The sequence below is a fragment of the Protopterus annectens genome, chromosome 13.part0 (assembly GCF_019279795.1).
Source record: "Protopterus annectens isolate FY-2018-M chromosome 13.part0, PAN1.0, whole genome shotgun sequence".
NCBI lineage: Eukaryota > Metazoa > Chordata > Ceratodontiformes > Protopteridae > Protopterus > Protopterus annectens.
Genome location: NC_056747.1, coordinates 532,834,900 through 532,862,611, shown reverse-complemented (window position 1 = coordinate 532,862,611; position 27,712 = coordinate 532,834,900). Strand labels below are relative to the sequence as shown.

Sequence of the window (27,712 nt, the reverse complement as noted above, 5' to 3'; positions counted from 1 at the left end):
CAGCTCCCCACGGAACAGTAATAGCCATCAGGCTGGGGTACCCCCTGGTAACAAGCCATCCTTGGTGTCCTCTTTTCAACAACATCACCTAACAGCAGCAGATCGGACATGGTCCTGGGACTGGAACCCATCAGTCCACTTCCACTTCAAACTTAAACCGGCTTCTGACGTATGACCCTAACCTACCAGCTGTTCACTGGGAAACCAATAAATGTTAAAATAAAGTGAAACTCTCAGATTAGAGACTGCTCTCAACAGTCTGAAGCACACACACCCTTTTTCAGGTACATCTCCTCCCTTTTAGTAACAGCACAAAAAAGTTGCTTTCTGTACCAGCATTTCTGAAATGCTAATCCAGAAAGAATGGAGAAATGGCACTTAGATTGCACCCAGGGCACATGCATCCTTTGCCCACCCATGCTACTGATATTAGCATTAAGTTTTAACACCAACTGAAACTGTGCTATCATATCTCTCATGTCCTCACTCCTGCCTCTCATAAAACCATAGCTAATAATGTCCAATTACCGAAACTAGAATATGTCATACCATTAGCATCCATGCACTTGCCATAAACTAAAGACCACAGAATTAAAGCTGTGTTAAGTTTGCTCAAATTGAAAGCCAAAATTTACACCACTGTCAAGCACTTAACAAAATTTGGTGGCTCACTATAACTAAAAGGGCTACACTTCTGCTAGGTACCCTGATTTTCAAAATCCTACAAATAGGCTATTGCCCACCCTTCAAAAGAAAACTCTCACTCAGCGCCAAACTATTCACTAAGAAGCAGCCAATAAGACATACTTTTATTTTCCAGGTCTAGATCTAAACAAGGCAGGGGTGAACAGGGCTAGATCTAAACAAGCCAGGGATGAAAAAGTATTTTCCAGAGCAGATCCAACTCTCTGAAATAATATTCCAAATAACGTTAAATTTAATGATGCTTGTGAAACATTCAATACAACCCTGAAAGAATGCCTCTGAAAATATGCCAAATGATGTTTTTTTATTGCAGAACTCTTCCATGAAAATACTTGTTCCATGTAAAAAAATATTTATATTAAGATGCCACATTACCTGTTGATAGTATTCAAAGAAAGTATGCTCCAATGTTCTACTAAAGACCGTGACTGATTATATTAGTAAACTGAAACTTCTACAATTTAATACACATTGAGCAGTATTTATAATCTGCTCCTATTTATTTTAGGCATTGTCCAGATTTCTTGCACTAAGAGGTTGAGGAGGTGTGTGTGAGAGTGATTGAAATACCCTAGTTAAAGTTAGCAGGTGGAATTTATTTTCAGGTATATTTTCAAGGAATTGTGAGCTTCAGTGGAAGATCTGTTTAATGCTGCTCATGCTAAGTATGCTTAAAATGTGCAACTGTTTTGTTTAGCAAATGGTATCACTATTGTGGTGTAGAATTTTTAAGCAGTGTTAGTAGCACAGCAGGTAGCATACTTGCATCTTGATACAGAGGGCTACAGGTTCTACTCCCACAACATGTAGATTTGTATTTTAAGGGGGTGGAGTGCTGCAGTCCTGAGTATGTCCTCCTTTGGATGAGATGCCTAATAACTATGAACTTGTTTTTCAGCTTACCACCCATTCCCTATTGCAATATACCAGCTTACTATTTTTTTTAATATAACGTCGGCAATTTATACTTCAAGGGCAGCAAGCATTGAATTTTTAGATAAAACACTGAAATATAAAGTTTTTTTCTAGCAAAAACCTCTTCATTAGTTTTAGATCTCTATAATGTGGAATTATTCAGATAACTTTTACTTCTGCAGAGATTGTGCATATTAACTGATGTTGGTGGACTGTAATGACAGAAGTCTGAGTGGCCTTTATGGTTGACGTGTTCTGAATTGGACAGTTTGTTATAACTGGTTCCTATGATTTGTTTCAGTGCTTACATTTAAAATGTTCAAAACTATAAATGTAGAACACACTCTAACAAGTGGTGCTGTATTATACAAGGGATATAATTCAATTATTATATAGTATAATTAATACAATCAGGAAGGTGAATCACAGTACTTTTTCATGGTCCTAAAAATGTGTGTAAGGGGGCCTATCATTTGGAAACAGCCCAAAGGCAAACTTAACCCACCACTGGCCAGATGCATTCTCTGAATGTCGGTTTCAATGCTGTTTCAGTGAGTGTGTGCTTCAAAGGCAGAGAAGTTTTAATGCCAAGTCTGTTTTCATTGTAAGACTGTTGCTTTGTTTTGAAAATGTCTCCGTGTTTGTGCTATAAAATTTGAAATAAATGTAAATTAAATCCAAATATCTTTAGTCATTGTAGAAGTAAAATATAAAATGGTATGCATACTGGGAGTTTTCAACAGTGTTTATGGCAACTGGGAAGGAATAGCCATCTAATGAGACACTGGAATGGCAGTGTGTATGGGGGGGGCTGCGTGGGGGGGCTGCATGGTGGGGCTCTGGGTTTGCACCCCCTTGCAAAAAATCCTGCGGGCTCCCTTGACCCCAAGCATACTTCCAAATCAACAAAAGAATGGTTTCAGCAGAAGAAATTTAAAGTTTTGGAATGGCCCAGCCAGAGCCCAGATCTAAATCCATTAGAAAATCTGTGGGATGACCTAAATAGGGCTGTGCACAAGAGTTGCCCTCACAATCTGACAGATTTGGAGCACTTTTGCATGGAAGAGTGGGGAAATATTGCCAAGTCAAGATGTGCCATGCCAATAGACTCCTACCCAAGAAGACGGAATGCTGTAATTAAATCAAAAGGTACTTCAGCAAAGTATTAGTTTAAGGGTGTGCACACTTATGCAACCAGCTTATTGTAAGTTTTCTATTTTTTATATTTAGATTTGCTTATTTTTCAGTTGAATTGTACAGGTTATAGGTCATGTTAAAGGTGAGAAAAATTTTGAAATGGTTTATTGTGGTCTCATTTTTTTTACATCTCAAAAACCTGGCATTTTAACAGGGGTGTGTACACTTTTTATATCCACAGAGATTCCATTCCAAAAAGGAGAGTACATGGGATGGGTACTGCTGTACAGATTTTCTTTCATAAATCTGCAGTAATTACTGAGTACCTCCAGCAGTTGTACTGTCTATTTTAGGGAGACCTTCTGCAGCAAAATCACACATTTGTGCATTAATCTGAATATCATACTGCATTTTATGTTTCATCTATGCTATATTCCACCTGAATAAATCTTTGCTGTGTCACTTCAATTCAGTGTTAACTGTACTGCATTACATTTGCTTGACAGCAGAGGACTACATCTATCTACCCTACCATTTAAGGTTGAAGTTCTCCCATAACTCGGTTATAAAACTGTATCAGGATGTCTGACTGCTTCTTCTGGCCATGAATCCATATTAGTTGCAGTACTGAGGACTGCCATTCCCTGTCAAAGCAACTAGCCTTTCTTAATAGAGTCTCTGTTTGACCTCCCTACCATTCCTTTTATTTATTTTATTTTACTTTTGTTCTTTGTTCACCAGAGTAGAATACTTTTTTTAGGCTCTGCTAGGAGAGTAAATTTTTTTAACAATACAGAACAATAATAGTAAACAGTAAATAGGAAGTCAGTGCATAGGTGAATATGATTATAATGCAATTCCGTGAACAAAGAATCAGATTTACTAACAGCAGTCATACTGTACATATTAATAGTGACAGTGAGATGCCAGAGATATAAGATATAAGTAGGGACTTGATTTGGGCCTTTGTAGTTCCCTGTAGTATTCCTCTCCTGTCTCCATACGAGTTTATCATACCTGATATTTTCTAGTCCTCGAGCATTTCTGCATTGGCCAGTGATGTATTGAAACCTTCATCAGGGGTATGCCAGCACAGTACTCAGATTCTTGAACCTGAGGCTATTGGGAGATGGTTCATGTGATCTCTCTGCTACAAAGTTATTTAGGAAGCCATTGCCTCCTCTCTCTCTTTATCTCTGCCCTGCTATTTGTACTATGCTCCTCCAACTCTGCCCTTCAACATCATAACATGATGCCCTCCTCTTTATTTGCTTTGTAGAGACTGAAGCAAATTTTTGCTTTCATCTGTTTTTCTCTTAGTCATCCACGATCTCTTATCCACCTTTACTTATCCTAGCTAGGTCTGTTCTTTTCTTCCTACTTATTCCTCTATACCTAAAGAAGCCTTTTTTTCCCCTTTTGACCTCTTCTAACAACTTTAATTTCACTTGGGTCTTTGTTGTCCTCTCTTACTTTGTTACCTAACTGCTTGCCTCCTTCTACTGTGCCTTTACCACTTCCTCTTCCCTGCTTTCCCAGCTTATCATAATTTATTCCCCTAAAATCCCACACAATCATCTTTGTCTTTGTGTTCTTAACCCCTAAACATACACAGACACACACTAAACCACATAGTGATATTATTGCTTTTTGCCAGTAGTGCTGTTGCCTGGACATCCCTGACCACCACCACATTTCTTAGGACCACATAAAGAGCTATTTCCTGTTTGCTCCAGTTTCACACCAGTTGGATGAATCTTTTGTGGTCCAGTCCTCAATAAACTCCTTCTTCCTGTCTAAGGCAGTGCTTGGAATTCTTTGAGAGTCACATCCTCAGACTATTAACCCAATCCCTCCTACCCCACTCCTTTAATTTTCTCTTCAGTCTATCATCCTCCTTCCTTGATATGTCTGGTGGCTGATATATTGTACCATTCCACCAGCAACCCCCCCCCCAATTTCCACTATCCTTGTGTGCACCCTTGGAAATTAATGTGTACAAAAAATATCAAGCAGATAATGCTCCATGAATATTTTGATATTTATGGTTCTTTTAAAACTTAAAATTTTACTAATAAATTATTTTCAAAGTTTACTTGTATTCCTTCAAACATTCTGTTTATAATTTCCATATTTGTTACTTTCCCCTTGTCTTATTACTTCCCATTTCATAATTTTCTAATACAAGTAACATACTATATAATTCCAAATTTAAACATGATATTTTAATACAATTTTTTTTATTTTGCATTCTTTGTCTCGGTCAACAGTTTTAACCACTTTGCCTCATTTTTTTCTTCATCTGACATTTTATGATATAAAGTTCTTTTTTAGTTCAACTACAGATTCCAGAAATTCTACCTTCCATCCTAACAGACCATCCAGCTCTAGATTAGTCACTATATTCTAATCCCTTCCCTCCACTATTGTGTTGCCATCACCACACATTACAATGACAATTGAAAAGGTGGCTGAAACCACTTCTTATTGCTATTGGGACCATACAAAACTACCCAGCACTGTTGTTATCCCTAATAGTTAACAGTGTGCCGTCATATACCTGCCATTCTCATTTTCTAACAGGACATTTTTTCCAAGTATTGCCTTAATTCCCAAACCACAACCACCCATTCCATCCTTCTCACAGTCCATCCAGGCAACCTCAAACCCTTCTAACCCAGTTTCCCAACTCATTCCTTTTGAGATGTTTTCAACAACATTACCCCCCACACACACACACACACACACACACACACACACACACACACACACACACACACTCTCACACACAGTCTTTTTGTTAGACCCTCTCAAGTTAAAGGTTAAGTTCATTCTAGTGTTTTTTCTCAAAACACTTAAAGCAATAATTCAAGAAATGAATAACCAAGTCTGAAAATCAGATACATTTATGGAAAACAATTGAGTTAAATGTATACTAAAATACATCACTAGCAGCACTAGAATCCAGTAGCACTAATAATCGGGTGACAGACAAAAAAATGTATCACAATTAAACAAAATAATATACTACACAAAAGCCATTAAAAATGTATAACCAATCCCAAAAGATGTTAATAATAGTATTCAATATATCCTTGCCAGTACGAATTGATCTACTGTAAGGTTTATAAAGACTGAAAGTTTGCTAAAACATACCATATCATACTGAGAATGGAAATATTTTCACCAAAACTTATAGACACCTCTTAAAATCATAGAGAGAGATCCAAGAAACATCTGGACAAGTATCTCAAATTATGCAAAAATTTCATAATAAGGTTTAAACTTATGAATTTTGTTAAGGTCTTCATAAATGTAACTTTTGCTTATTATGCTTAGAAAATAATTCTGCTCCTACCTAAAGTAATACCCTAATTTTTTTTTTTTCATTGCAAATTACATTTGGAATATGACTCTTCCTTTTGCACATATTTGCATTGCTACCCAAAATATGGAACTTGGATTTCTCAGTGCTAACACATTGTTATAATTTGTAATGTGGTTCTTACAGTTATTGTTGTTTGTAGTCACGGTGGTGCAGTGGTTAACGATGTCGCCTCACAGCAAGAGGTTCTCCCATTCAATTCTCAGCTGGAACGCCTTCTGTGTTGAGTCTGCATGTCCTCCCCACGGTCGAGTGATGTCTAAAGACATGCAGGTAGGTGTGTGCATGAATGGGTGTGCCTTCTTTGAAGGTTGGGCGTTGGGCTAGCAACTTGGCAGCGTAAAAATCCACTGCCAATCATTAGCGGACCGGAGTTCTGCTGTGGTGACCCCTAACCGCGAAAAGCCGAAAGTATTACATTTGTAAATTTATCAGTTTGGACTGGGGTGGTGTCTTTACTGAAAGCTGCTATTGAGATTTGTTTGCAGAAGAAGATGATGCCATCCTTCTTTGTATTTAGTTTAAGCAAATTTCTACTGCACTATTGATTTCCTATGGATTAACCCTTGCAGTAGTAATACGGTATCAGATACTGAGCAAAAACAATAATTTCATCTTGACGTCAACAGCAAGTATAGTTAGCCATATGCCTGGATTAATGGTTTGGAGATCTAAAAAATAGATGCAAAACTGAAAGTGTCCCTTTACAGAGCCTGGAGGAATTCCAGTAATCATTGTTTTCCTTTTGGAGTTGGCTCCTACTTTTTTAGCTGCACAAGTTCTGGCATCAGCCATTTTGCTATCCATCTTATAGCAAAAGAGTCTACATTTAAGGTCTTAAACTTATTTACAATTCTGTCATGGAGAATAATGTCAAAGGCCTTGGCCAGATCGAGATATGCTGTATGAACTGCATGGCCACTGTTTACAGCTTCTCAAATAAGTTTACCAAATTTAGTAGACATGATCTCATTTTGACAAATCCATATTTCCATACTCTAGGACAGTAAGATTTCTATATTAATATTTATGGAATCTGATGTAATATGTTTCTTGACTTTGCAAATTAAGCTTGTTAGACTGATGGATCTACAGTTCCAGAGATTTTAGGTGATGCCCCATGTATAGATTGGCATAAAAATAGCTATTTTCTGTACCTCAGGAGCATGCCTTGTTGCATGATTTAATTGAAAAATTTTAGAACAGGTTCAGAGAGGGTATGTGTGGCACTGCTGATTAAGCAACAATCATATTGTCAGTACCCATAGAAGTGATATTTTTAATGTTAGACAGTCCAATTAGAACATGTTCCATTGTAGACCTTCAATGACTTACTGGTGTGAAGGTAGCACTAAATTTATCTTTAAGTCTATTAGCAATATATTTAGTGTCAGAATGAGTAATGTCATTATGAATTAATTCAGACCATTTCTTTGTGCTATTTTTTAATCATCTGATGTAATCAGATGGAATAGAAATCTTACATTTGAATACTGAGAGCTGTTCAAAAAGTTTAACTTTTTAAAAGTCTATGAACCTAGGTGTGTTCATTGGGGTGGATTTAGATTACGTAAAGTACAAGACACTGATTTGTGAATGGATTTGACCAGAGATGACAATACTATAGGATTAGTGCAAATGGGTGTGATATTAGGAACAGGTCAAGAAGATTTTGACTCCTATTGGGTTGATTAACTATTTGTACAAGAGAGTTAACATCTACTAAGTCTAGGAATCTTTGGGTATATCCAACATTTGTGGTACAGGTACTCCATTTAATCAATGGATAGCTGAAATTTCACATGAGAAATATATTTTTATTTATGGACAGTCACATGAAGAAATCCTTCATGGTCCTTCAGGGACATGGAAGGTGACCTATTATATAAGTCTATAAATTGAGAATGTGCCTTGATTAGGGGAATTTGATTTCAAAAAGTTTTGTTTGTGAGTCATGGGGAAGCTATCTAGAAATAAGGGAGTCTCTCTCTTATCCACTTCTCCAGATCAGCAGTACAAACATCTTGTTGGACAAATTGATCCAACCTTATTTTTTTAAATGTCATAAACAGACTACTCTGAAAAGAGCACTAAATCAGCTAAAGTTCTGCTACAGGCTGCCTAACTTGGTAATATTTTATGCCAAGAAGGCATTGGCCATTAATTACCTAATATTTCAGGCTGAGGATCCTTTCTCTCTGATTACACTAATTTTTTCTTATGAAATGAAAGTGTTGCAAACTGCTGTAAGTAAAATGTGTTGCTTTATTTCTCTGTCAAGCCATTCTGAACACCATTGTCTTACCTTTCAAAAGGATAATTGGTTATTAGTAACAGTAAAAGTAACAAGCTTCTTGTTCATTCATCTTTGCACTTCATCCTAAATATTATCCACCTCTACCCTTCAAGTTATCAACAAATTGATATCACTTCCCATTGAGATTAAAAGATAAAGATCTATATCCGTTGCAAGTTTGTCATTTGTTCTAGCAACTGTTTCGTAGTCATCTGGAGTATGCTACCCCAAGATTTCAGATGTGAGCAATGCTACCTTAGTTTTTGAAATAAATTAATTAATTCACTGTATGTTTCATATGACTGCCAGAATTTCAGGGACGCAAGCTACATTTTCACTGAATTTTCTATGTAACTTATTTAAGATAAACATATGTATGTATATATATATATATATATATATATATATAAAATGTGTATGTGTGTGTATATATATCTATATATATGTGTGTGTGTGTCTATATTTGTGTGTGTGTGTGTGTATGTATATATATATATATATATATATATATATATATATATATATACACACACACACACACACACACACAATTGCCTCATCATTGAGCAAGCTGTCATTTGAGTGAATAATTTTAGAATTAATCTGTAAAGATCAAAACACACAAAAAAGGAAAAAAAATATTTTTTGCTGGGGGCAAGTCTTCCTGCTATTTATATATACCAATTCCAAGATCGTACAACAGTGGGGGAACAGCAATTCCCAGACCTCTGATGTTCTGAGATCTTGCATAGAAAGCAGCTGAAAAAGAATCCTGGTGGAGTATTCACGCTTACAGACTGCAACCACACACACACACACACACACACACACACACACACACACACATACATACATATATATATATATATATATATATATATATATATATATATATATATATATATATATATATATATATATAAAATAGAGAATAAGAAAAAATGCAACCAAAAAGTCACCACAGAACACAAATATGTCGTAAAGGATAAAAACAGTGGTGACTACCACGGAAACCGTCATGAGCTTAAAATCCTTTAGTAAATTGTGATAAAATATAAAATGAGCGCTTTCAGACTTAATCCAAGTCCTTCATCAAATTTATCAGTTTCAAATCTCATAGCATATATTCATTCATATAGTTGAATCAAGATGAAATAACCTTCCATTGTAGATGTCCTTCAAGAATGCAACTGCAGTCATAACATGTGGGTTGTCCTGCCTCAGGCAGCCCTCGGTCGGCCGAATTCCAAAGTCTGGGTCCGGCGTCGGCTGGTGTCGCCTCCTCCCTGACGTCACAATGGCTGGAGTATAAAGGCATCGGCTGACGCCATCTTCTTCAGTCTTTCTTGCCGCGTGGTGCCCGAAGCAGAAGCAGTTCGCAAGTGCCGGTCGGTCAGCTCCTGTGTTTTCAGTACCGAAGTCATCTAAAAGCTAAGTACCCCGTTGGGGAACATTTATTCTTGCCTCAGCCGATGTCAGAACAAATTGAGAAAGTTAATAATTGTTTGTCTTGTGGTAAACAAATACCTCATAAGGACTTCCATTCTCTCTGCCTTCCTTGCCTGGGCCCAGACCACGACGTCTCGGCCTGTGCTGCCTGTGCTTGCTTTAATAAGCGCACTCTCAGGCGCCGGGCAGAATTCGCCGAGGACTTTTTCGGTGAATCCTTTGCGTATATCATGCCGTCGGATCAACCGACAACCCAATCTGCTAAAAAACGCAAGGACCGGGACCGACATCCTCGGCCCGCGTCTACTACCAATGCTACTCCTAAATCCTCTGCTAGCGCTCCGGTCCCCTCGGAAGTGGTAAATCAACCGCTCCAGGCCGACGACACAGCGTTAACATGACCTTCGGTCTCGGAGATCTCTCCGGTGCCGGTTGTGGATTTTCCTCCGGAAACCGAAGTTCTGGATCTACCCGACACCATTCCTGTGGACAAGGTAATGCCTGCACGTGGGGTTGCTAGGCCTCCTGTTTCCATGTCCATCAAGGCCTTTGCACGTGCTAAGGCCAAGGCCCATCCTAAACCTGCCCAGGCCCCTTCATCTGATAAGCAGATCATGTCTCTGGCTGCAGATCTTATTTCCCTTATCAGGGGGTCTCAGCCTCATCCGGACAGGGGTTCTCAGGCACCTGCAGAAAAAAGGCCTAGAACTGAACAGGCAGACGACCTCTCCTCGGATGAAGCCTCTGGGGATTCTGAGCATTCTGATACCCAAGAAGAACCCTTCCAGGCCTACAAGGACTCTGATGCTGAGGAATCAATTCCCTCTGCCTCCCCTCCAGAGGATTTCTCTTTTGGTGAAGTCCTGCATTCCATGAGGGAACATTTTCAATGGCAGGGTCAGGAATTCTCTGACTCCAGGAAAAGGCTTCGTACTTTCCTCAAGCTTCCCCAGCACAGACCCTTGGCTATCCCTCCAGCTATGGATGTTTTGGATGATGTTTTCTCTGACTCCAGTGCCAACCCTGATTCTCTTCCTCCTGCTCCTGTCAAGCCGGACAGATATTACAGGGTCCCTGACACTCACAAGCACCTTTTTAAGGCTCACTCTGTGGACCTAAAAACTATTTCACATGGCCCCAAGGGAGTGGCTTCCTCCTCTGCCAAAAACCCACTGCAGGCTGACAGAGAAGCAAGGTCCCTGGAGAGATGGGGTAAAAAAGTATATACCTCTACTACCCTAGCCATGAGGTCTCTTAACTGCCTTTTTCACATGTTTCAGTACCAAGATTTTCTCCTGGATGATTTACAGAAAAAGTTAGCCTCTCCTGAGCCTATTGATAAAAAGGCACTGCAGGATCATATTCATAACACTCAGCAGGTTAATAACCATTTTCTGCAGTGTGGTTATGATGCACTGGAAGCTTCATGTAGGGCAGCTATGACTGGGGCTGTAATACGTAGACATGCTTGGTTGAAGGATCAGTCTTTGCCTGACCATGTTAAAGTAAAGTTACTGGATGCACCTTTGGAAAAACAAAAGCTTTTTGGTGCTACTGCACAAGATGTATTGAAATCCATAGAGGAAAAAGCAAAGTCAGTACAGACAGTCAAGGATTTCCTTCAGGTTCAGCCACCCAGATTCAGCAGAAACTGGCCCTCCAAGAATTGGTCCTTCCCCGGCTCTGACAAGTTTCAAAGGGGAAAAAGCAGATGTACCCGAGGTAGAGGGCAATACTGAGGATCTTACAGGGGACGCCAATGGCAACCTCCAAATCAAAGAAGTGGCACAGACAATTCAGCTGCACCACAAGGACAATCACAATGACTTGATTTTCGTACCGCCTACAAAGGTTCAAAGAGAAGCACCTTTGGGCGGAAAATTAGCCTTATTCTCACAAAACTGGCATATCTTAACCAAGGACAATTGGATTCTGGATTTGATAGACAAAGGTTACAGATTCCACTTCCACACATTACCAATAAAACAAGGCATGCCAAACCTGCCACATCATCAAAGGGCAGAGGCACTCACTCAAGTTTCCAAGCTATTAAGTATAAAAGCAATAGAAAGGGTTCATCCTCAGGAACAAGGCCAGGGATTTTATTCAAGACTGTTCCTTGTTCCAAGAAAAGAAAACAAATGGAGACCCATACTGGACTTGTCAACTCTAAACACTTTCCTCATTGTGCCAAAGTTCAAAATGCTGACATTGCAGCAACTTCTTCCCATGTTGGGCAAGGGTATTGGCTGGTCACTCTGGACCTCAAGGAGGCATACCTGCATGTCCCACTCAGACAAAGCTGCAGAAGATACCTCAGATTTCTTGCAGGGACAGAGCATTATCAATTCTCAGCATTGCCGTTTGGCTTATCTACTGCGCCCAGAGTGTTCACGAAATGCCTGGCATCAGTAGTGGCACACTGCAGACTGCAGGGGATTCAAATATACCCCTACTTGGACGACTGTCTCATACAAGCAGACAACAAACAAACCTTAAAAGGGAATTTGGACTATGTCATGCATCTACTGCAGGCCTTGGGATACACAGTCAACATTCAGAAGTCAAACTTACTACCATCCCAACAAATTATATTCCTAGGAGCCAAACTGGACACGAAAAAACAAAAGGCCTACCTCACAGAGGAAAAACAGCAGCATTTACCAGAGTACTTCAAAGGCCTAGCAAAGCTTTCCCAGCTGACTGCAAGGAAAATCCTGCAGGCCCTGGGTTTCATGGCATCTTGCATCCTTCTGATACCTTTGGCAAGACTTCATATGAGAAAGCTGCAATGGTATCTAAAAAACTTATGGTCTCAACACAACAACAGCCTAGAGGACATAATCCCACTTATTCCATGTCTGCAGAAGGAATTTCTATGGTGGGCCCAAGCCAGTCAACTAAACGAAGGCATGCCTTTCAACAGACCTCAAGCAGACCAAATGATAACAACAGACGCCTCAGACCATGGATGAGGGGCGCACATGGAGGGCAGATGCATTCAAGGTCTTTGGACGCCAAAGGAAAGACATCTGCACCTAAACCAAAAGGAGATGTTGGCAGTGATACATGCCATCGAGACTTTCGAAAAAACACTAAAACAGGGACATTTGCTAATAAGGACAGACAACACTACTGTCATGTGGTACATAAGCAAGCAGGGAGGCACTCATTCTTACCCCCTCTGCAGACTAACAATGCTTCTCTGGGAAAAAATCCCTGAGCCTGAGGATACATTTACAATCCCAGTTTGTACCAGGCAAGGACAATGTACTGGTGGACAATCTGAGCAGAAATTTCATGGATCCACACGAATGGATGCTGCACCCTCACATTTTCTCTCAACTGGCAAGGACATGGGGAAGACCGGACATAGATCTTTTTGCTTCCCACTTAAATCATCACCTGGAAAAGTTCTGCACAAGGACTCACCATCCTCTAGCTTGGAAAACGGATGCTCTCTCCTTCAGCTGGAATTCTCTAAAAATTTATGCATTCCCTCCCCTGCCTCTGCTGACCAAGGTAATACTGAAGATCAAAGCAGAACAACCAACAGGCATCTTGATAGCTCCAGACTGGCCGAGGCAACACTGGTACCCATTGCTATTGACCATAACTCGGACCAAGCCATGGCCTCTGACCCTATGGCCCCTGCTCCTAACTCAACACAATTACAGGACTGTACATCAAGACCTGAAAACATTGCATCTGACAGCCTGGAGGCTACCATGACTTCAACACCAAACTCTCTTTCCAAATCTGTTCAAGAGATCTTGCTGGAAGCACGCAGACCTTCCACCAGAAAAACCTATTCAGCCAAGTGGAAGAGATTCAGTATCTGGAATGCCAACAGGGGTCAGGACACAGCATTACTGAGTATACCTCAAATATTAGAATACTTGGCAGAACTATTTCATACTGGACTCTCATACTCCTCAATAAAGATTCATGCCTCAGCAATCTCAGCAAAATACAACTATGACCCTCCAGTGTTTTTGCATCCTCTGCTAAGACAGTTTCTAAGAGGGATAAAGAATATCAAACCTCCCAGAAAACAGCCAGTACCTGCATGGGACCTCAACTACGTGATGGAAAAATTAACTCTTCCTCCATTTGAGCCAGCAGCAACCTCATAAATGCAATTTCTGTCATGGAAGATGGCCTTCTTATTGGCAGTCACCTCTGCAAGAAGAGTTTGAGATACAGGCACTCATGGCAGTGCCCCCCTTCCTCATTTTTCATCAAGACAGAGTCTCTCTAAGAACCAATCCTACATTCATGCCAAAAGTAATTTCCAGGGTGTCTCTAAATCAAGCTATTCATCTACCTGCATTCTTCCCCAATCCTCAAAATAAGGGGGAAAAACTACTGCATACTTTGGACATACACAGACAATTACGCTACTACTTGGACAGAACTAAGGCCACCAGAAGGTCTGACCAGCTGTTTGTAGCCTATGCTGCTGGAGTACAAGGAAAAGCAATCTCCAAGCAAACAATTTCAAAATGGATTGGACATTGCATCAGATTTTGCTATTCTTTCCATGGAAAAGGTGTGCCAGCCAATATCAGGCCACATTCCACCAGAGCTATAGCCACTTCCACAGCTTTCCTAAGAGGAGTGGCAACAAAGGACATTTTAGAAGCTGCTACATGGAGCTCCGTGCATACATTTACCAAGCACTACAACCTGCCCTTATACTCCAGATCTCGAGCAGGCTTTGCTTCGGCAGTCCTGCAGGGGATTTTAGCTACACCATCCTTATCATAGTTCCATCCACCCCCAGCTTGGCTATGGTACTCAACCCATATGTTATGACTGCAGTTGCATTCTTGAAGGACATAGTACAGTTTTGTACCTACCATAAATGTAGATGTCCGATAGATATGCAACTGCAGTCGGATTTTCCTACCCCTCTGTATCCTTCTTTTTTGGGTCCCTACCCCTCTTCCCTTCAGCTGGGGGTATCTCCTATGGTGTATCTGTTTATTACTGTTGTGCATGTTTGGGATTATTTTATCCATTTACCAAATTTAGCCTTCCTAGGAGGGCACCTGGCATCTGGGGCAAGAAACACTGAAGAAGATGGCGTCGTCCGATGCCTTTATACTCCAGCCGTTGTGACGTCGGAGAGGAGGCGACACCAGCCGACGCCGGACCCAGACTTTGGAATTCGGCCGACCGAGGGCTGCCTGAGGCAGGACAACCCATATGTTATGACTGCAGTTGCATATCTATCGGACATCTACATTTATGGTAGGTACAAAACTGTACTTTTGCTTCCTTTTAACACTGGTTTTATGGAAAGATTAGCATTTAAACTTGGAGGTGTATAAGCTTGTAAAGCTGCTATCCAATATTTCAATTGAAACTAATTGAAACGTATATGAACACATTTCTTTAAATGATTGGCTAGCTATGTTTTCCTGTTGAAAATTGATTGGGTAAATTATGATTGGATGGGAATCTGGATTGTATTATTTGATTGGTAGGTTGCTATAACCTCATGACTGGGTACTTGCTATTGCCGTGGTAGTCACTACTATTTTTGTCCTTTACTCTCTCTCTCTCTCTATATATATATATATATATAAAATAACAAAAAAAGTCTGAAGGCATCTATAAAACATAAATAAAACTAGGTATAACACAAGAAGAAAGAATGCAGCAAGCAGAACCTGTGATTGAGCACACGTTCGTTCTTTAAGAACTTCATCAGAATAAACGAACCGTGCAGTTTGCAAAGTTAAAATAGTGTAAGAAAGCCAATAAAAATAATCTTGTCAAAATCATAGTCCAACCCCTTTAAACATGATGGAAGTGTAATTCTCAAAGTTCTATTGTCCATAAATATGCATGAGGAGGGTGTGACTTAAACAGGAAACAGAGTAACAGACCCAAGTTTGAACAACATTCTTAATGTAGTCTGTAAACTTAACTGAAAATAAGAAATCAAACATCTGTAATAATGTGTAATAAAGTACAAGTGCAATTATGTTCCCAAGTATACAGAAGTAGTAATCTCTTCCACTGTAGCAATGCATAAAATCAGACTTGCTTACAAGTTAACCATAAAGTCAGTTCTTTAAGGCATATAATTAAAATCACTCAGACTGTCACTGCTGCCATCTGAGTACACATTTTAAATTAGAAGCATCATTCAACCCCGGGGAGAACTCCGCACCCAAACGGAGCTGCCATCTGAGTTCTTTCACTTCCAGTAGAGCTGAGTAGTCCCCAAAAAACAAGTCAACTTGCTCCAAAACAATAAAATGGAATTTAACAAAGTCATGGCAAGCTGCAGAATGTCTAGCTAAAGCATTGTGATTGTTCTTGCCTCTAATTGCAGCAGTTTCAGACTAGTCTTGCCAACATAAAAATAACTGCAAGTCATACAAATCCCTGCATAAACAATGTTACAAGAATTACAGTCAAAGTGATGGGAAAAAGTAACATTGAAATTAATATGTTCAAATATAAAGGAAGGTCCTGTATAGATATATTGACAACAGATACATCCGCTGCATTTGAATACCCCAGAAACTTGATTTTTAAAAGTAACAGAAGAAGTTTCTAATGCCAGACATGTTTCATTTCAACCTATCCTAAAGTATGGTTTCCAAACTAAGCAATAAAGTAACAATCTAAATGCAGACAGAACGTTAAGTTTTCCAGTTCCAATTTGCAGACATGCAGGCTATTAGAAACATTGTTTCTAGCAATTGGAATATTGTTGCAAGCTCCCCTACTATGTCTGAAGTGCTGGGAAGAACAGCCTGTGTTTTCATACAAAAGGACACAAACTATAAGGAGCTCTTTTGAGAACAGAGACTCACAGTTTTTAATAGGAAATGTTTGCAATGTTTCTGACCCACCTGGGATGTTCAAATACAGCAAATGTATCTATTGTCAATATCTGTACAGGACCTTCCTTTACATTTGAACATATTAATTTCACTGGGGACTACTCAGCTCTACTGGAAGTGAAAGAACTCAGATGGCAGCTCCGTTTGGGTGCAGAGTTCTCCCCGGGGTTGAATGGTGCTTCTAATTTACAGAGGTTTGTTCTACTCTTTGCAGTTTTGTTGTAGTTGCCTAGCAGAGAAAACCATGTCCATAGTAGACCCTTCTGCTCTGAACCCACATTGAGAGCTATCTCTGCAAGAACATGGAATCTGTTCAGGACAATACATGCAAACAGCTTCCCCATGGTACACAGAAGGGAGATGGCACAATAGTTGTTACAATCACTTTTATAACCCTTATTATTATAGATAGTAACTATACTCGCATCCCTTATATCATGGAGTACACTACCTGCTCTCCAGCATTGGCAAAGTATTGCATGCAGCTCTGAGTTTAGGGTACCGTTAGCATATTTAAGAATTTCTGAGGGAATACCATCCCTTCCAGGGGCTTTTCCAGAGAGAGTACTTTTAGTGCATCATTGAGTTCCTCCAAGGTTGGTTCAGCATCGAGTTCAGTCATAGCTGGCAAAGGTTTGATGGCATTCGGGGATCTCTCTATAACTATGGTCTCTCTCTCATACAGTTGCAAGTAGTGTTCCACCCAACATTCCATCTGCTTGATTCTGCCCTTCAAGACCTCACCTGTGGCTAACTTAAGTGGGATGATCTTCCTTTGTGATGGACCGAAGGCTTGCTTGATCTCATCATACATTCCTTGCATGTTAGCAATGTCTGCAGCCTGCTGGAGCTTGAAGCAAAGTTGGAGCCAATAATCATTTGCACAACCCTGAGCTACCTGCTGCACTTGACTCTGAGCACATTGGAGTGCCTACAATTTCTCCTTATTGGATTAGGACCTGTATGCAGCCAGTATTTGTCTCTTCTTCTCAATCAAGGGTGTCGGCACTTCAATATGGGCTTCAAACCAATCAATAGACTGGACTGTCGTCTTCCCAAAGGTAGATATTGCAGTGTTATAGATACCATCCCATAGTTTTTCTTCTCTCTTGCTAGTGTTAGTGCCATCTGGGCAAGGCAAGGTCTCTTCAGGTGCTTGAACAAGCTTGTGTAATTTTGAAGGGTCACAAGTCTTGCCTATGTCAATGCATGATCTCCCTTGCTTTTTAGAATGAAAGAATCTTCATGTCTGGATGTTCACTTTACTACATGCAAGCAAGTGGTCAGTGTCACAGATGGAGATGGAGCCCCTAAGGCAGTGTGAGGTTGTACTCAACTTCAGTCTGACAGTTCTTGTAACAACACTGATGCCAGGTTGTACTGGCCTTGCCTTTCCACTTGGATTACATCAGTGGAATGGAGAGGGGGGAACATGCTGCTGGGCATTAGCTGTTTCCTCAAAATTCATTTGCCCAGGCCTCTGACCTGGAGGAGAGACTCCAGCTTCATTTTGTGAGCAGTGACACAACACGGAAAGCAGTAGTTACTGGTACTAAGCCAGTGCACTTAACTGGCATAGAGTGAGGTGCCAGGAGCTGCTTCTGATGGTGGGAGAGAGCCTTTGATCTCATTTGGCAGCCACCACCCACCTTAAGCTGGGCAGCCCCCAGCTAAATAGGTACTGCCTCACCACGGTCCACTAGCTGCACTGGGTGTGTGGGGCTTATAGAACCGCCAACAGGTGGATTGCTAACCATACACCTCATCATCTTTTTTCAGCTGTTCCCGTTAGGGTCACCACAGTGGATCATCTGTTTCCATTTCTTCCTGTCCTCTGCATCTTGCTCTGTCACACCAACCACCTGCATGTCCTCTCTCACCACATCCATAAACTTTATCTTAGGCCTTCCTCTTTTCCTGTTACCTGGTAGCTTCATCCTTAGCATCTTTTTCCCAATATACTCAGCATCCCTCCTCAGCACATGTCCAAACCAATGTAATCTTGCCTCTCTGGCTTTGTCTCCAAACCTTCCAACCTGGGCTGACTCTCTAATATACTTATTCCTAATCCTGTCCACCCTCGTCACACCCAATGCAAATCTTAACATCTTTAACTCTGTCACATCCAGCTCTAACTCCTGCCTTTTTGTCAATGCCACTGTCTCCAACCCATATAACATAGCTGGTATCAGTACCCTCTTGTAGACCTTCCCTTTCACTCTTACTAGTACTCGTCTGTCACAAATCACTCCTGACACTCTTCTCCACCCAATCCATCCTGCTTGTACTTTTTTCTTCACCTCTCTTCCACACTCACCATTACTCTGAACTATTGATCCCAAGTATTTAAACTCATCCACCTTCACTACCTATACTCCTTGCACCCTCACCATTCCTCTATCCTCCCTCTCATTCACACACATATATTCTGTCTTAGTCCTGCTGTCCTTCATTCCTCTTCTCTTTAGAGCATATCTCCATCTCTCCAGGGTCTCCTCCACCTGTTCCCTATTCTCACTACAGATCACAATGTCATCTGCAAACATCATAGTCCACGGGGACTCCTTTCTGATCTTGTCTGTCAAACTGTCCATCACCATTGCAAATAAGAAAGGGCTCAGAGCTGATCCTTGATGTAATCCCACCTCCACCTTAAAAGCATCCGTTACTCCCACCGCAGACCTCACCGTTGTCACACTACCCTCGTACATATCCTGTACCACTCTTACATACTTCTCTAACACTTCTGACTTCCTCATACAATACCACAACTCCTTTCTAGGCACCCTGTCATATGCTTTGTCTAAGTCTACAAAAACACAATGCAACTCCTTCTGATCTTTTCTGTACTTCTCCATCAACACTCTCAGAGCAAACATAGCATCTGTAATGCTCTTTCCCGGCATGAAACCATACTGCTGATCACTAATCATCACATCCCATCTTAACCTAACTTCCACTACTCTTTCCCATAACTTCATGCTGTGACGGATCAATTTAATCCCTATGTAGTTATTACAGCTCTGCACATCACCCTTATTCTTAAAAATCGGTACCAAAATACTTTTTCCTCCATTCCTCAGGCATCCTCTCACTTTCCAAGATTTCATTAAACAATCTGGTTAGAAACTCCACTGCTATTTCACCTTAACACCTCCATGCTTCCACAGGTATGTCATCTGGACCAACAGCGTTTCCATTCTTCATCCTTTTCATAGCTATCCTTACTTCCGCCTTGCTAATCCATTGCACTTTATGATTCACTATCCCCACATCATCCAACCTTCTCTCCCTCTCATTCTCTTCATTCATCAACCCCTCAAAGTACTCTTTCCATCTGCTCAACACACTCTCCTCGCTTGTGAGTATGTTTTCCTCATTATCCTTTATCACCTTCACCTGCTGCACATCATCTTTCCTAGCTCAGTCACTCTGTCTAGCCAATCAGTACAGGTCCTTTTCTCCCTCCTTAGTGTCCAACCTTTCATACAACTCTTCATATGCCTTATCCTTAGCCACCTCTCTCTTTGCCATGCACCTCATCTCCTTATACTCCTGTCTACTTTCTTCATCTCTCTGACAAATCCCAGTTCTTCTTTGCTAACCTCTTTCTCTGTATACTCTCCTGTACTTCCTCATTCCACCACCATGTCTCCTTGTCATCCTTCCTCTGTCCAGATGTTATCCCAAGCACCTTTCTAGCAATCTCCCTTACTAGCTCTGCTGTAGTTATCCAGCTATTTGTTAACTCTTCACTGCCATCAAGTGCCTGTCTTAACTCTTCCCTGAACTCCACCTCACAATTATCCTTTTTCAATTTCTACCATTTGATCCTTGGTGCTGCCCTTACACTCCTCCTCCTCTTCTTGCTCACCAACATCATCCTACAAACCACCATCCTATGCTGCCTACCTACACTTTCCCCGTTCACCACTTTACAGTCTCCAATCTCCTTCAAACTGGCCCTCCTACATACAATATAATCCACCTGTGTGCATCTTCCTCCACTCTTGTATGTCACCCTATGCTCCTCCCTCTTGTTAAAATATGTATTCACCACAGCCATGTCCATCCTTTTCGCAAAATCCACTACCATCTGACCTTCTGCATTCCTTTGCTTAACACCATACCTACATATCACTTCCTCATCCCCTCTGTTCCCTTCACCAACATGCCCATTGAAATCTGCTCCAATCACCACTCTTTCACCCTTGGGTACAGTCATCACCACTTCATCCAACTCACTCCAAAATTTTTCTTTCTCATCCATCGCACACCCAACTTGTGGAGCATATGCAGTAACAACATTCATCATTGCACCATACACCTGAAAAAAAAAAAAAAAACAAAATAAACTAGCCTTTAGGCTGGGCACATGGAAGGTAATGATGATGACTCCAGGCCATATGGAAGATCTACAGAACCTCAGTGATGCTTGGCAGACAGCAGTCATTAACAAGGAGCTCAACAGATTGCAGATTGACATTGTGGCTCTCCAGGAATAAGACTGTCATTTATTGGATGTCTCAGAGAGAAGAACTTTAATTTTTTCTTAAATGGGAAGCTTGCAGAAGACACCAGGGAACATGGTGTTGGTCTCTCAATCAGAAACAGCCTTATTGGCTCAGTCATACCATCAAATACGGGAAATGAGAGACTGCTGAAAATTCAGCTACAAACACCAGTGACCATGGTCGATATCTTCAGCATCTATGCTCCTACTTTAACTTCAAGGACAAGTGTTACGATGAATTTAGTACTGCCATCAGTAAGGTCCCGTCCTATGAAACATTGCTCATTCTTGGTGACTTTAATGCCAGAGTTGGCAGTGACCAGCACAGCTGGCCATCCTGTCCGGAACAGTTTGGAACAGGAAAGATGAATGAAAATGGACAGCATATTCTTGAACTGTGTTCCCAATAAGACCTCTGCATAACCAAGACTTTCTTCAATGTCAAGCCCCAACATAAAGTTTCATGACGACACCCAAGATTGAAACATTAGCACCAACTTGACCTTGTCTACACCAAACACAGCAGTTTAGGTAGTGTCAGGGTAACACACACTTACCACAGCACTCAGATGCCACTTTAGGCATAAATGAAGGATAGTTCGTTAAAAAAAAAAAACTATCTTTACAAAATGAGACAAGGTTGACCCACCATAATAGTTGGCAACACAACTATGCAGAGGTCACAGCAATTAGTAAGACTGTTTTCCACATTAAGAATCTCAAGTGAGCCTGCTGAACTGGTTCAAATGGAGCAAGTGTTAGTTTTTCTAAGACAAAATTAAGATCCCAAGGAGGAGCCACATGTTTCCTAGGAGGCTTCTTATGCAACACTCCTTCAAAAACATTTTCACATAAGGTTACCTTTAAAGATGGGGATCCATAAGCAAAAATGCTGAAATGGCTGTGAACCTTGACTGAGGAGTAAGACAAGGCCATAGGATAGTAACTCACTCAAATACTGTGCCAGTATCAGAACCTGGTAAAAAGTAGCCCTGAATGGGTGCTGATTATTGTTGACACCAGCTAGAAACCCTTTTCCATTTGTTAATATGTGATTTTTCTAGTAGCAGGCTTTCTTGTCTCCATTAATATCTGCTGCACATCCTCAGACAAAAAGTGCATAAAAGGTTTTAACATTCTGTCATCCAGTCAGTTGTATATGTTTGGAGTCAGGATATATCAAACAGTCCTGATCTTGTATGAGTAAATCCAATCTGTGAGAAAGTTTGTGGTAATTGCCCCTAAACATTTCCAAAATAAGAAAGAACAATGGTTTCCTGGGTCAGAAGTGAGTCACCAAAGTTATCTTTGGGGAGTCCTTCTGAATCTTCAGAATGATGATGGATTTTAGTGGAAAGATTGTAAAAGCATATAGGAACATTCATGTCCAAGAAAAAGAAAATGCACTTGTTTTCCAGGCCTTCTTGCTTAGATTCCTGGAGCAGAATTTTGCCAACAGATTGTTGTGAATGGAGGCAAGTAGATCTATCTGTGCTTTTCCTAACAGCTGGATCAATTCTTGAAAGACCCCTTGATTCAGTTTCCATTTTTGAGGGTCTGTCCTAGTCCTTCTCAGCTTATCCACACAGTTTTGTTCTGATGATAGGTAAGATGCCTGTAGAGTGATATTGTGCTAGAAAGATGTATCCTGTGCTATCATTGCTAGTCTAGACAGAGAGTAAGATCTGGTTCCCCCTTGCCTTGCTTATGTAAAACATCATTCTGTTGTCTGTAAACTCTTGAAGACGTTCAGAGACCACAAATGGTTGAGAGAATTAAAAGCATTTACAAGAGCTACTATCTCTTTCATGTTTATACATTTTGGTCTGTTTTTTTCAAAGACTATGCACTTTTATCCACATAAGCATGGCTCCCCAAGCAACATCTGAATGCGTATTGTGACTGATTGTGTTGGAGCAGGAAGGGAGAATGAAAAGCCTGCATTTTGAGAAATTTGATGTCTCCATCACAAAGTCTCCCTTTTCACAAATCCCAAAATTGGAATCCGACATGGCACAGGATGTTGAAGAAGGTCCCAACAGATCCTAGTACCTTTGAATTTTTCTTATGTGGAGTCCTGCAAGAAGTATCATGAGCATCATAGATGCCATGAGACCCAGAATCCTGAGGAATTCCCTTGGTGAGACAGGAGTCTGAGTGGAAAAACTCAACATAAAATCTTAATTCAGATTCATTTTTATCCCCATGGAAGAAAAGCTCTTTGAACTGAGGTGTGTAAAAGACACCCCAAGAAAACAATCCTTTGAGGAGTCAGACAAGACTTCTGTAAGTTCTCTTGGAATTCAGGCCTGTGTAAGAGATCCGTCACTCAAACGATATATTCCTGACAGTTTGAAAAAGACTCTGGAAAGATGAGCAAGTTGTCTAAATATAGAAAAATGTGACCATCTTACAGTCTGCAGTAGGCTGTGACAGGAGCCAGGCACTTTGTGAACACCCTTAGAGCAGTAGACAAACCAAAGGATAATGCAAACACATAATGTGATCCAGACACAGAAAATCCTAAGAAAGATCCGAAATATGAATCTATAGGAATGTGATGGTATGAATCTTTTAAACCTAAAGTCACTAGGAAACTCAAATTGGGAATAAGGGACAACAACTTATGAAGAGACACCATTTTAAACTTGGCAGCTATTCCAAACTGATGCAGAAAAAAATACCCAAAACTGGTCTTCAAGAATTCTCCTACTTTGACAACAGAAACATCCTGGAATAAAAGCTTTCCCTTAACTGAGACATAGGGGGCAGCTTCTGTTACCCCATGAGCAAGCATATGCTGAATTACAGGAGGGACTAGAGCAGTCCTGCCTGGTGAGGAGGAATTCCCCAAAAGAAAGAGAGGGAGAGACTCCCACTGCCATATGTAACCCTTATGTAACCATATGTATCAGTATCTGTCTGTTTGAAACTGTCTGTTGCCAAAGAGAAACACAGTTTCAGACTTTCTGGAAAGATTAAAGGACCACCAAGGTGGGAGCTGGAGGTTGGAAATTCCTCATATAGTCCTTTATTCTTGAGGAGGGTCCCTGTTTTTTTTTTTGAAACCTCCCTGCCATTGCTGTTTAAATATTTGCTTTCCAGCAGATTGCTGAGACTGTTTGTTTTGCTTCTCAGAGAGAGGTGTGGAGGGAGCATTGAATCCCTTGATAAAATTTGAGAAGGAGGGCTGAAAAATCTGACAGATCCCTTGAATAAACTTTCCTTTCTCGTCACACTTTTTAATGATCTCTGCAGCAGAGGATCTAAGAAATGCATTCTCTATCCAAGGGAGAATTAGAAGTATCATTTTTGATATCCTCTGGGAGGTTTTGAGAATGCAGCCAGGCAAACCTCCTCATAGTTCTAGTAGCAGCAGCAGCCCTGGAAGTGGCATCAACAAAATCATAAGCACATTTCAAACAGTGGGTAGTCACCTGAGATACAGAATAAAAGAATAGGGAACCAGCTTGTGACCGTCCAGAAAGAAAAAACAAGTAACAGAATGAGGCTCACGTAACACTTTGGCTCAAATAGTAGTGCCAGTCTCAAACGCACTTGTAGAACGTTCTTTAGCAACTAGGTCAGCTTAACAATGCTAACTGGTGACTTCAAAAACTGTGCAGATTAGTAAGGAAGTTGCAGGTTTACCAACACTTAGCAGTATCTTGGAAACCTCGTAAGTAATGTCACAAACCCCAGTCTTAGTTCAAAAATCACTTGTATTAAAAAACAAAAACATAAATACAGTTTAGTGCTTTCATCCCAAACCTTGGGACTTCTTTAGAACCATTGCTTGCAAGTTAGAAACTCCATTAAATATTAAAATAAGTAACCAAATGACCAGTCATCAGTCACAATCAAGTAGTAGAAGTTAAAGCAACATACAAAGTTAAATAGTTTTAATACATCAAAAAAATCTTTAGATCTAAAATTTATAAAAAAACAACTTGGTGTGTATAATTCAGCAGTGATCAAATAGGGACTCACCAAGGAGAGGATGGGGTTGGTATAATGGTTAAGCTGTTTACCTCACAGACAAGAGGTACAGGCTTTGATTCACACCAAGAAAAACTGGCTAGGTTTAAAATGGCCCACAGAGGCAGCTAGCCTAGTACTGACATATGAACCAAATGAAGACCATTTAAGGACAATATTAGGACTTAAGTTTTTTTAACTTGACTAAAAAAAAAAAATGTTTGGGCTGCCACAGTGGTGCAGCGGTTAGCGCTGTCGCCTCACAGCAAGAGGTTCTCTGGTTCGATTCTCAGCTGGGGTGCTTTCTGTGCGGAGTCTGCATGTCCTCCCTATGGTCGCGTGGGTTTCCTCCAGGTGCTCCAGTTTCCTCCCACATCCCAAAGACATGCAGTAGGTGGATTGGACAGTCTAAATTGGCTCTAGGTGTGTGTGTGTGTGTGTGTGTGTGTGTGTGTGTGTGTGTGTGTGTGTGTGTGTGTGTGTGTGTGTGTGTGTGTGTGCGCCTTCTGAGGAAGGTTGTGCGCCGGGCTGGCAACTCGACACTGTAAAAGCTCCACTGCCAGTCATGAGCAGACAGATGATCCGCTGTGGCGACCCCTAACCAGGAAAAAGCCGAAAGAAAAAGATTAGGACTTAAGTTTTTTTGTTGAGGCCACGGTGGTGCAGCAGTTAGCATTGTCACCTCACACCAAGATGTTCTTTGGTTCGATTCTCAACTGGAGCTCCTTCTGTGTGGAGTCTGCATGTCTTCTCTGCAGTCGAGTGGGTTTTAAAAACATGCAGGTAGGTGTGTGTGTGCCTTCTCTGAAGGTTGGGCACCAGGCTGGCAACTCGACACTGTAAAAACTCCACTGCCAATCCATCTGCAGACCAGTGATCCACTGCGGTGACCCCTATCTGGGAAAGTCCGAAAGACATTGCTATTTGGACTTTGTTGAGTATAACAGATGTGTTCATGACAACAACCTTCATAAAAATTGAGAAGCATAGACAAACAAATGGACCAGGTTTGCCTCTCAATCATTACTGAGTTTTGGAATAGGCTTCTCTCATCCATCAAATCCTGTGAATATCTGGTTTCATTCAATAAAAGCTCAGGTTTATTGGGTTGGCCCTATTGTGTGTTCTACAGATGTATTGGAGGCTGTGTTCTAGTATGGGCTTTGACCCTGAGCATGCATGTTATGAAACTAAAACTATGAAACTACATTGTTTATTAATTTTTCTTTTTGTTCTTTTTAGGTTCAACATTCATTCATAAAGTTTCCAATACAAATGCCCACAAAAGAGAGGACCACACTTATAAAAAAGTTTTATCTCTTCCCTGAAGTATGAATACAAATCAGTCTTTTGTTACCAGAGAGGCTGCTGAACATGTCTGCAACATCCCCTTATTCTGGATATTATATATTCCTATAACCCCATTGTTTACTGCATTAACTACCTTTCACCTTTAAACTTATTTTGTTAACAAAAGAGAATAGAATTTAAGCCCTGAGCCAACGAAGTACATTATTGTCACTTTTTTATACAGAACATGTGAAGAAATAATGTTTGTGTTATTAAACAGTTCATAAGCTTTACAACTTGCCTAGTGTTCTTTTCCTTGCCTTGTTATTCTGATGTTCCATGCAGTCTTCAGAGTTTGAGTGCCAGAGAACTGTAACCAACTTGTTATTCACATGTGCCTTTATTACAGTTTTATATGATCATTTCAGGTCTCTGCTACTGGCTTGAAGGTTATGTAATGTGTATATTCTCACTAAATCAGTTGATCTAACCTTCTTTGCAGGGTCCTTCATTGGATTAATTTTCTCCACCCATCAGAAGTCTGCAGACACTGTGAAGTTTATACATTTGGGATGAAGTCACATTCATACTAATACATGCCACAAGTTAGCACGCTGGCTACTTAAGAATGAAAGTATCCCCATGTCCACCAACTGATCCCAAAGCTACTAATACACACCTTCTTGCAACTCAGGAAATAACAGTGAGGTTCGGAAACTTCATTATTTACCAAGTATACATTTGCTTGAATAGCGGGGAACTCCATCAGCAAATGCTGATGGAAGAGACATCCATCCACACAGAAAGAGAAGAAAGTATTCTTGGTCCATCGAGGAGGGTCCTCTTGTAGATTAGTTGATGTAATAAGAACATGTCTTTTGTATCTAAAAAGAACCATCCTTGATGAGTCCCTAGTTGGGTTAAATCCTAAGCAGTAACCAGCATGGTGAAAGAAACTAGAGGTCCACATAAGCAAAGAGAAAAGAAAGCTGAATTCTGCAGTACTGGCTTCCTAAATAAGGCTAACTCCCAGAATTGTAGTCATAACAATAATGGTTAGTAACCCATCCCTCTGCTGTGAAAGGTAAAGCCCTTACTGCTCCCCAGACAAGCCATGGTCTACTAGTAACAAAGGTGCAGGAGGGACCAGGCAGATAGGATGGGAGTGAGTGGCCAAT

At 40.6% G+C, this 27,712-nt stretch overlaps 1 protein-coding gene across 2 annotated transcripts in view; it reads left to right on the top strand.

Moving 5' to 3' along the window:
• LOC122787442 (caspase-1-like) overlaps window positions 1-26,827 on the top strand; it is a 356,567-nt gene extending 329,740 nt beyond the window's left edge. For both annotated transcript variants that reach the window (XM_044054158.1, XM_044054157.1), the window contains exon 8: window positions 26,487-26,827. In XM_044054158.1, the coding sequence (XP_043910093.1) occupies window positions 26,487-26,579 (93 nt within the window). In that variant the 3' untranslated portion in view covers window positions 26,580-26,827. The remainder of the gene's footprint in view (window positions 1-26,486) is intronic.
• The last annotated feature ends 885 nt before the right edge of the window (window positions 26,828-27,712 follow it).